Source organism: Dermacentor albipictus, chromosome 2 (genome assembly GCF_038994185.2).
Source record: "Dermacentor albipictus isolate Rhodes 1998 colony chromosome 2, USDA_Dalb.pri_finalv2, whole genome shotgun sequence".
NCBI lineage: Eukaryota > Metazoa > Arthropoda > Arachnida > Ixodida > Ixodidae > Dermacentor > Dermacentor albipictus.
The window spans coordinates 143,441,702-143,452,077 of NC_091822.1; the positions used below are offsets into that span (position 1 = coordinate 143,441,702).

The following is a 10,376-nucleotide window of genomic DNA, read 5'->3' on the forward strand; positions in this document are numbered from 1 at the left end:
AATGATGAAAATGGCGCTCGTTTCAGTCAAAAAGAGAGACGATCTTTCCATCAGCGGAGCTATCTCGATCCGCGTGTGGAACGAATGTCTGTCCCTTTAAGATCGTAGATATATGAACGGCGCTCTACCGCCTAGCACAAGGTCTCTGGTTCAGTCCCAGGCCGCTACGACCGCCTTCTCATGGAGGCAGAATACAAAACGCTGATGTAACGAGCTTTTGGTGCCTGGGAAAGAACAGTCCCGATAGCCATCTTGTTGCTTGGGGAATTCGCTGAATGAACATTCAGATAAAATTGACAGGCATTATGCTACTGAATCGTTCTGTTATGACAACGCTGACATTTGCACAAGAGCTATTTCGCAGACTTCGCCGTCTTACCCGTGGGAAAGCGGCTTGCTTGTGTGAAGCCATTCAAGCTAGGAGGCCACTCCTCCGACGCTCGAATCGATCAGCCATGACAGTGCTGATCGACCGTGCCAAATTGCTGAACCGTGTCAGTCACTCATTATGTGAGCTATGTAGAAGCCGTGTGGGTAGCGACTTATTTTCATTTCTTTTTTTCATTTCTGACCGCCGCCTTACGTTACTTCACATTCGCTATCCCATAGCGATATTTTTCTACAGATACGTTTTCTATACATAGTCGTAAACTAGCTGGCAAGGCGGCACAGCTGTAGCTCGGAATCTTGGCATGTCGCCTCCTACGTTTAAGCAGAGAAACCAGAGAACCCGCTTGCTTGTGTTTTTTTAACGTGGTATGGGCTTTATTGGGTGGTACTTGTCGGCGTCTGCGATGGCGGGCGGGAATTTAGCATCGCCGGCGCCTTGCGCGCCAGCGGTCGAGCGTCCTAATGGCGCGTGGCACGCACACTTTTGAGTCGCCTGATTGTCTCTCTCTGCAACGCGAGGCACAAGAGCGAGCGAACGGAAGGCGAGTTGAAGCGGGGGCGGTGAGGGGGTGCGTGCTCTGCTTGCTCGCCGGGGGTCACACGGCGCCCCGGGCCGGGCGCTTCACGAGGCCACGGCGACGCCTTCCTCGAGCCACTGGTGTCGCATCACCTGCTTGAGCGTGGCGCGCTTCACAATGTCCGGCTCGAGCATGTGCCGGATGAGGCTCTTGCAGGAGGAGCTGATCGAGTAGTTGGGCGGGAAGCGTACGTCGCGGTGCATCTGCAGTCGGATCTGGGTCTTGATGTTGGTGTCGTCGAAGGGCATCGTGCCGGTCACCATGATGAACAGGATGCAGCCCAGCGACCAGACGTCGTACATCTTGGGGTTGTACGGTATGCCCTGCAGCACCTCGGGCGACGCGTACGCCGCGCTGCCGCAGTACGTCGAGCTCAGCACGCGCTTGCCGCTGGGGTCATCTGCGCACGCGCGAGGCGAACGTGCGGAGACGTGGGAGGTGAGCAAATGTGTGGTCGGCGCGAAGTATCTTTTTAAAGGGAAATATATATGAGCTGTTTTGCAAGAACCAGGCGGAAAACGGGTTAGGGTTGAGCGTAATGACGAGTCGACACGCATTCGGAAGCAGCCCGACTCTCTCAGCAATATACATGTGGGGCGCTTTGTCGTGCGCACAAGTTCGGTGACTGGAAAGCGGATGCTTTATACCATGCTCGACCCGCCGTCCCCGCGTTTGTCTTAACGAGCCTACGGAGGACAACCTTATTCGATGCTGCAGCACGGTAAACTTCATGAGCAGATTGACAGAACCCCTGTGACGGATTCTTGGTGGCTCGTTGCCCGACCTTACTCATGGACACTGGTGCTATATGTCTTTGATTACGTTTCTTGTTGTCAAGCTCAGGCAGCTTGCGAAAGCAGTATTGTCTCACAAGCTCGAAAGCTGACAAAAACCTTGAGAACGAACTGACAGCGTGAGCCTACAAGTGACATGCTAGAACCCCGCTGTGGGCATGATGGTAACAAGTGAAATACTATTAATAAGTTACGCATTCAGTCATACGCATCTTCGCCCCATTGTTACAGAAAGAACCCATTCATGGCGAGGGAGTCGGCAAGCTATGCCTTGCACTCACGGCAGAAGCGGCTGAATCCGAAGTCGGTCAGCTTGACCGTGTTCTCGTCCTTGAGGAGGACGTTCTCGCACTTGAGGTCCCGGTGCGCAATGTTCTTGGCGTGCAGGTAGTTGAGCGCGCTGGCCAGCTGGCCGAAGTATCGGCGCGCCCTGTCCTCGCTGATGCGGCCGTGGTTCTGTGTAGAATGCGAACGGAGTGAGCGTTGTTCAGTACTACGCGCACTGCGGTTAAGACTTCCAGCCGAGTCTGCTGCTGCGTCTTCCACAGAGCATGCTCGTGCTCACATGTGGCACATGCTCGCGTTTCTGGCATTGCTGTCACTGAGTTTTGAAAGACCACTAGTATCACGTGTACTTATAGGCGAAGAAATCTTGCCGGAATACGCTGATGTAGGTTTCTCGGCATCAATGAAATTTGCGAGCAAGAAACCGGCGCTTTGACGCTTCCCTAATGCACCCTATATATATAGGGCTTGAGTGGGCTCTTGGCCTTTGGGGATATTTAAAAAAAAAAGCTTTCAATGCAATGCAGTATGTGGTTCTACAAAGGCACTCCCGTCTGACCCGAGAATCAGTATTCCTATAGCGGAAGCTAGCCATACACTAATAATTCTGTTGCGTCGCAGAATGATTACAGCCTCTTTGATCAACACATGCGTTGTCGTTTTTGATGCAGCGAGAACTCCCGCTGACACTATATAGCACTGACCGATAGCACTCACGCTCCCTTCTCTTGTCAAGGCTAACCTTTATGTCGTCTCCGTCGAGGGAATATCTCGGGACAGGGTCGTGCTTCTTGGGCTGACGCCGTATAGCAGGCACTTAAGTATAGTTCTTTAGCGAGGGCCAGACGGCAGTGTATGATCTACGCTAAATTAGTCGCTGGCCACGACGAAGGGAGTAATCACCACTGCTGCTGCTCACCCGGATGTGGTCCAGCAGGTCGCCATGCTCGGCCAGCTCCATGATGATGAAGACCTTCTCTCGCGCCTGCAGGATGCGGTAGACCTTGACGATGTTTGGGTGCTCGATGCGGGGCAAGATGTCCAACTCGCGTGGGAGGAACCGGTTCACGAAGTCCGACGATGTCTGGTTCTTCGCGATGATTTTGACCGCGTACCGCTCCTGGCCCTTCGATATCTCTCTGCGTACAATCGCCGCCGCCGCCACGTTTGAATCTGGCAGAGCCGTAAAATGGTGCTGCGTCCCGTCTTTTAGAAACATATTGACTTCGTTATGCGCTTTGACGGCAACGTTCTTCGGGTGCTATTTCTGTAGCGAGGTATGGATAAGAGAGGGGGTTGGGGAGAGGTGGGAGTAGGTTTCTTGATATCTTTCGTCACAGCTGTATAAGTTACTGAACACTTAGTCACGAATGCAGCTGTGTCATCACCGCACGGCGAGGACATTTCATTCGATGTTTGGATGCCTACGAGTTTATACTACGCTGAAGGTGGACAGAGGCTTTGCTCCAATGCCTGAAACCAGCGTCATGGCATACTTACGCTGTCAGATTCCTACTCGTTCACGATTGCCTTTCACAAGATTGTACACTTGCCGAACTAACATGCATTCACATAATCTTTATTAGGTTGCATGTCTGGACTGTGCTCTTTTCCATGAATGATGGTACATACAGTCCTCGTCGCTCTAAAGGCTAACGCCGTTGGCGAAATTAACGCTGCGGTTAAACGTGTTGTATGAAATTTACATGCGCCATTGAAAAAAAAAATAAGACGTCCTCTTTCTTGTAGAGCCAATCTACTTTAAAACTTACAATTTCATTTCAAAGGGTCGAGAAACGGGAAGGCATAGCAAAGCATGGGCATGTCAATTGCTCTGCAAACGAGAATTAGTTTGCATACACCAACCACCAGTGAGAGTGTATTAAAAATCACGAATGAACTGTGAGCGCGAAGTTGCAGACGTTCCGAATACGGCGTCCGGAACAATTTTTTCAGGTTGCCTGTAATTGCCTGCACGTGTCGGTAGGCTGCTAGCGTAGTCGGTGGAAATTTCGCTAATGAGCGTTTAACGAGGAAGTCGAAAACAGAGCACCACAACCCATCAACGAGGGACCTTAGTGACCGGCCGACTCAATTTCACAAACAATAAAAAACAAATAAAATGCGGTATATCATTTAAATGTCCCAGTGTTCCGCCGGAATGTTCGCGCAGAACGATGTTTATCGATCGCATCGAACTTTGCCGAACAAAACCTAAGCTAGGCCTTTCAAACAAAAAGTACGATGCTGTGGGCATTGGAGATCGCGCGAATGACGAAAAGTTCTGATGACTATGTTGTGCTCGAAGCTACACAGTGCGCCCGAGCGTGAATTGGCATAGTCTCAAAACTGTTAGCCGACAACACCAAAGTTTACACCTCTAGACGCGTCGGGGTCACCACAACTGCAACTACGGCTGTTGGGAGAACCTCACTGACCATGCATGTACTAATAATGCAGCGCGTCATTTCAGCCACACCAGTTACTCGTACAATTTTCTCCCATAGCCATTCACGCTGCTTTGTTACCATTCGCCCGAGGAACGGCATCTAGAAGCACATGAAACATTTTCTGAGCGTCAGTGTTTCTTCATTTTTTTTAGCGCAGCTCTTAGGTGTCCGTTCCATCGGCGAGCGTCGGCGTCGGTGTCACCGAGCGAACGAGCGCAGTGAAGGATGAAAGAGCGAACACGGAGCAAAGCGGGTGAAAGACGCGAGAAGGAAAGCGGAGGAGGAGGGTACGGCGGAAGCGTGTGAAGAAAAGCGTAGTGTGGCGACGACCGCTACGAGATGGCGCCAGAGTAGCGCGCGTCGTCTGGGAGGTCTTCTGCAGCGGTTGCTGTGAATCGCGCCCACGCTTCATCCACGCGCTGCCTCTTGCGATCTCCACATTAGCGAGCCAGTCGCACCACAGTTCGCTCCGTTTGAAAGGTGCAGCAAGAGACAGTCAAAAGCGCGGCAGTTTGGGCGAGTTGGTATGTCATGACTGTTTTAGGCTTGTAGCGCAGCTCGGAAGAGCGAAAAAGGAAGGAGGTAGGGGTAATCGTAGGAAGTCCCCTACCTCCGTCCTTTTTTGCTCTTCCGAGCTGCGCTACAAGCCTAAAACAGCAAGAGACAGATTGTCCGCGCCAATCAGTATATCGTGAAATAAAAACGCATATAGGGGTGCGCTCAAATTTCGGATTAAGCAGTGCAGTAATCGTCGGCGATTTTCTTTTTCCTTTTTTTTTAAATCTGTGTCCCTATATACGGGTTGCTCCAAAGCGTTGTATACACCTAGCCGTAATTCACTCGGTATCCAGCTTGAAATTTGAGTCTTGCTGAGCTAACGTCTCCGCCGAAGTACCCAGGGCACGCGAGCTATACTGCTCCTGCGGCTGGAACAATCGCCAGGGCAAAGCGACCGGTAATATGACGATGACCGGGGCAAAAGCGAAGTCGGAAAACTGCACACTAAAGCGCCTTCTCTCAAATGAGATCGCAAGAAACAGGGCAGATTCCGCGGTCGACGATACCGGCGGACGCGGAGCCCAAGACTACCAGAGTCAAAGACGAAGCCTCGCGGTCTTAACGGCTAATTCCGGACAAGAAAGCAAAATTATCTGAAAAATTGGCCCTTAATATTTGATAGAACTGTCACGAAAGGAGCGCTTTCTATCTGGGAGAGGTCCGCCAGGCAGCGGCCGGTCTGGGCCGGCTGGCCCGCACCGGGCGCGGCACCTCCCCGAGCCCGGCGGGACCGGCGCGTGAGAGAGGCTTACTTGACCCGGCAGTAGGAGCCCTCGCCAATGGTCCTTCCGACGGTGTAGCCCTCGCGAATGAGGCACTGTGCCGAGGAGACGCTGCGCGCGGGCAGCTCCCTGGCTCCGCTGCTCATGGTTCTTCAGGACTTTTGCGGCGGCCGCAGATGGGGGAGGCAGCAGGCCACGCAGACACCGACCATCCGAAAGCCCACCACGTTGTGTTCGAAAAACCTGGTGGCAGCTGCAGGCGGTTCCATTGTTTCAGCCCGAGCCACGGGCAACATGCGGGCATGCGCCGCATCGCGCCACCAAGGCTTCTTCTTCTATTGTCGCGATGCTCGCTGGCCACGCGTCCGGTTCGGCCACCAGCAGCGCGGGCTACGGCTCCGTGGTTCATTTCTTCGGGTCGCGCTTGCCTTTGGGAGTCTACAGCCAACAATCCGTGGCCGCTCGTCCAAAAAAGTGCGCCCCGGGTGCGCCTTTAGTAGGTTGGACCGTACAATCGGGACGCTCGGTTCCAAACACCCCACTTAACGAAGTGGCTCTCGGATTGACCACCATCGACCTTTGCGTCGAGCACGTACGGTGGTCGTAACTTTTTTTTCTGTTTTTTCTTCCCGCCTGTTACGTGTAAAAATTTTTTACTGAAAATGGTCCATCTCTGAACTCCACGTGTTCAATCACACGCTTTCGTGGAACATGCGTTCTGCACGCTGGACTGTGGCACAAATTGACGAATAATTATTCCGCATAGCGTATAGCACCTTGCTGTAATCATTATACATTCAACTTGTTGCATGCCTTCTTACAGTAATCCTCGCTCAGCTGCTTAGAGATGCCGTAAGTCCTTAGTAACCACCTGTGGTACCCAGCATCATCCGACCACTGTTGTGCATTGTTGTGCATAACTCTGTAGTGTAGCATTTCAGAAAGTATGATCAGCGTTATCTGATCTGTTACCTAATAATAGAGCGCGGCTCTTAGACGTCCGTTCCTGCGGCGAGCGTCGGCGTCGGCGTCCTACATCGTAACCGAGCTAACAAGCAGAGCGACAGATGACAGCAAACGCAGACCGCAGCGGCGGATGAAAAAAAAAAAAAGCGGTGAAAGTGAATAAAGCGCGAGGAAAAAAGCCGAGGAGGAAGGTGTGGCCAAAGCGTGAGAAGAAAAGCGTAGTGCCGCGCACGAGAAGCTTTGCGGCGACTATGGCTACGAGATGGCGCCGGAGTAGCGCGAATCGTCTGTATGGACACAAAGCGCTGCATGAGCGGAGGTTGTCTGCGGCGGCTGTTGTGAATCGCGCCCACGCGTTACCCATACGCTTCTTCTCGCGATGTTCCGATTAGCGAGGCAGTGGCACCACACTTCGCCCCATTTACAACGGAGCGAAGTGTGGCGTTTTAATTTCGCGATATGTTGAGTCAAAGAATTTGAGCACGAAATTCACCGTGCTCACTGGCAGTGGGCCAGTGCCGTCAGGAAGCCAGCTGTGGAAGAAGACGACGACGAAAGCGCGCGTTCTCGCGGTTACGCCGAAAGACGTCGACGCTCAACACAGGAACGGGGCTACGCTCTAAAAGCACTTCGCAGGGCTTGTGCAAGTAAGCGTCAACCTCACAAACGACAACAAATAAAAGACGACGACGACTCGATCCACTGCGTGCGATTGCTCGTGCTGATACAACAGCCCTTGCTATTTGTGTAGAGAAAGGATCGGATAATCTGTTCGAGTGTCGAAGCATACTGCGTCAAGCGTGGCGCCATGCTTGTGAGGGAAGTGTAGGTGGAGTCGCATTAGAAATGCATTAAAGTTTGCATGCGTGTGCTGTATGACTCACGAGAAGGATTTTTAGTGACACATCTCTTACACAGTTCTTTTATTTTTCTCTCCATTTATTTCGCTCGCTGAGGACTTATCCCAGTATTGCGCATATTGCTTATACGCCACCCTAATCTTGCCCAATCGACTTTTGAGGGTATGCGTCAAACGATCGCTTCGCAAGTAGATGTAGAAAACACGGAAACTTGAGAGCAACCCAGTGGAGACCTTGGGGTGAGAGCCCACAGTGCGCGGATATTGGTGGTGGTGATGACGATGATGGTCATTTTTTTTTACACAATAACACAAACCCACTGCAGGAGGTAGGCTAGGAACCGAGTGGCAATATGACGAACAAAAACGCTAAAGAAATTCTGAGAATTGTCTACTAATGCGTAAACATTGTATGGCTCGGTTGTAAATACGCTTTTGCTTAGTTTTGCTTAGTTGCTTTTCCTAGCTTATGCGCGCCTACCCATGATCTTTCCTGTGGAAAATAATGCTTAGGCTTTAGTAGAAAATTGTCAGATTTTTCTCGCCGCATCCGGCCTCTTCAATGCAATCGCATCAATTGAGCCGGAAGGCCGGGCACGAGTGCGCCTCGACGGTGCAAAGCGGTCGAAAGCGGACACCTGCAGCTGCCGAAGTAGCGGGCGAGGCATTGCGTGAGGGGAGAGTGCATCGCCGCGATGCCATATGGCAGCGTTGGCGAAATCAGTTGGTAGTCCTGGCCTGGTTTTCCGCCGACCTGATACCGCAGCCCAAACGGGTCGCTGAAGCCGCTCGTGAATGAAGAGCCCGACATTCCGCTTCCGCTCACCTCGGTGGCTGAAGTGGAAGTCCAAGCCACGAACGCATGTGACGACAAGAGATCTGAAACGCCCTCATGAATTTATCGCCGGCGTCAAACGCCTTGAGACGCTTGGCGCGTTTCGATTTGGCCACCTCGACAAGCTCAATCGTTGCAATTAGTAGCGATTGTGCCTGTTTGCGGCGTCTCCTGCACTTCGAAGAGTATAGATTTCTCTGAAATGTACAACAATGAGATTTATATAGCGTAATATACAAAACCACAAGAACGTCTGAATCCAAAAGCTCAAAGATAAGACAAATCCATGTACTTCCACCATTTATATGGTAGGACGACGACTGTATCACCAGAGTTCCCTCTGGGATATTGTAGGAAACCCTATGGTATTTACAATGGTACTGTGTACGAGACTTTGGCAGAGACACGACAGCTTACCTGTGGGAATGCGAATGCGTTATATAGACCCTTTCGTGAAATGTTTTTAAAGCAGAGGTCTTAGGCGCCCGTTCTTGCGTTGAGCGTCGGTGTCGGCGTCCCTTGTAACGGAGCGAACGAGCGCAGCGGGGATGAAAGACGGTGACAGCGAAGAGAGCACGAGGACGAGGGTGCAGCGGAAGCATGAGGAGAAAAGCGGAGGAGAAGGTGGCCGAAGTGTGAGGAGAAAGGCGGACTGCCGGTGGCGACCAGGCTTGGGGCGAGCGCGGAAAGCAAGCGCCGGCCGGGGCTTCCGAGCTCCTGCGCATGCGCTACTTCGCCGCCGCCGCCGCTAGAGGTTGCAGCAGCACCGCGGTTCCGTGTTCACGCATTCATTCTACCCAATGAGCGACGCAACCAGTGGTAGTTTGCCGCTGCTGCTAAATGAGCTGCCCGAGCGGATGCTCAGCGCCGCCGCCGAGACCATACCGCCGTTCAGATTGAAATTGTTTGCCTCAATATACGGCGAATTCAAAACACCTAAGCAGAAGCGCTCGTATATTGCATTAGCGAGGGTCATAATCGTCAGGAACTTTTGTTTTTTAGTTGTCGTTAACAGCCCATCAAACGCTATCCTCGTTCATGGGAGGCCACTCTTGTGTGCTTTCAAAGCAGATGCTGCTGCCTATACCTTCAAAGGTTTTTCTTATACAATTGGCTGAGGACAGGCGAAAAGCACGCGCAAGGGGAGAGGGTTGCAATGGGTACAAGTGAGCGCAGTAAAAATAAACGGATGAGGGTGGCGCCGGTGGCTGCGATTAGTCTGCTACCCTTTCCATAGTTTACAGTGGCTGGTAGAAAATCGCGGTGGCGTGACGCCCGGAAGGTTTAAAATGACGCTAAAACGAATCCTATGCGCAGAAGAGTTGACAGAGCGATGTCGTATGCGTGTGAAAACGGCTCGTCAGCGTTATGCTACCTCTCAAATAATTGTAATATATGCACTTTATGTAATATATGCACTACTATGAGTAGTCAACGCCAGAGCGATTTATTGGTAGCCATATTTTATTCGTTTCTAAATGAGGCAGTCTCCGGCCATCGTTCTCATAAAAAAAGAAAAAAAGTTTTGTTCGGTATATTAATGCATTAGTGGCACACGCGTCTCTTTGACTTGTCGAGTTTTCGTTGTTTTGTGACGTCGCGTGACAGAAAGGGGAAGCGTAAGCAGCCCTAAAAAAATTTGAGCCACAGCGGTGGGCACATCGCGAGCAAGGTGTAAAATAGGAACTAACGATTTTCCCTTTCTCCAGCCTATTCATGCATAATCAATGTGTAGACATCATTTCAGGTATGGTGTTTTCGATGTTTTCGTGACTTCGCATGACCGTCAGGTGAAGTGGGGGTGGTCCGAAAAATGTTTGACCAATCGTGGATGGCTTGCGCAGCATTATAATAGCAACAGATAGGAATATCTTTACGTTAAGGCACCTCTGAAAAATAAAGCATCTACGGTTAAATGGATAGAGCCTCACGAGCAAGC

The 10,376-nt window shown here is 51.5% G+C and overlaps 1 protein-coding gene across 1 annotated transcript; it reads right to left on the minus strand.

Moving 5' to 3' along the window:
- Positions 1-738: 738 nt before the first annotated feature.
- On the minus strand, positions 739-6,069 carry LOC135904630 (testis-specific serine/threonine-protein kinase 1-like). The gene is made up of 4 exons (XM_065435489.1): positions 5,808-6,069; positions 2,967-3,186; positions 2,044-2,218; positions 739-1,368 (listed from the first exon to the last, which is right to left on the minus strand). Exons 1-4 carry the CDS (start codon positions 5,921-5,923, stop codon positions 1,013-1,015), a joined length of 867 nt encoding a protein of 288 aa, XP_065291561.1. The 5' UTR covers positions 5,924-6,069; the 3' UTR covers positions 739-1,012.
- Between the last annotated feature and the right edge of the window lie 4,307 nt (positions 6,070-10,376).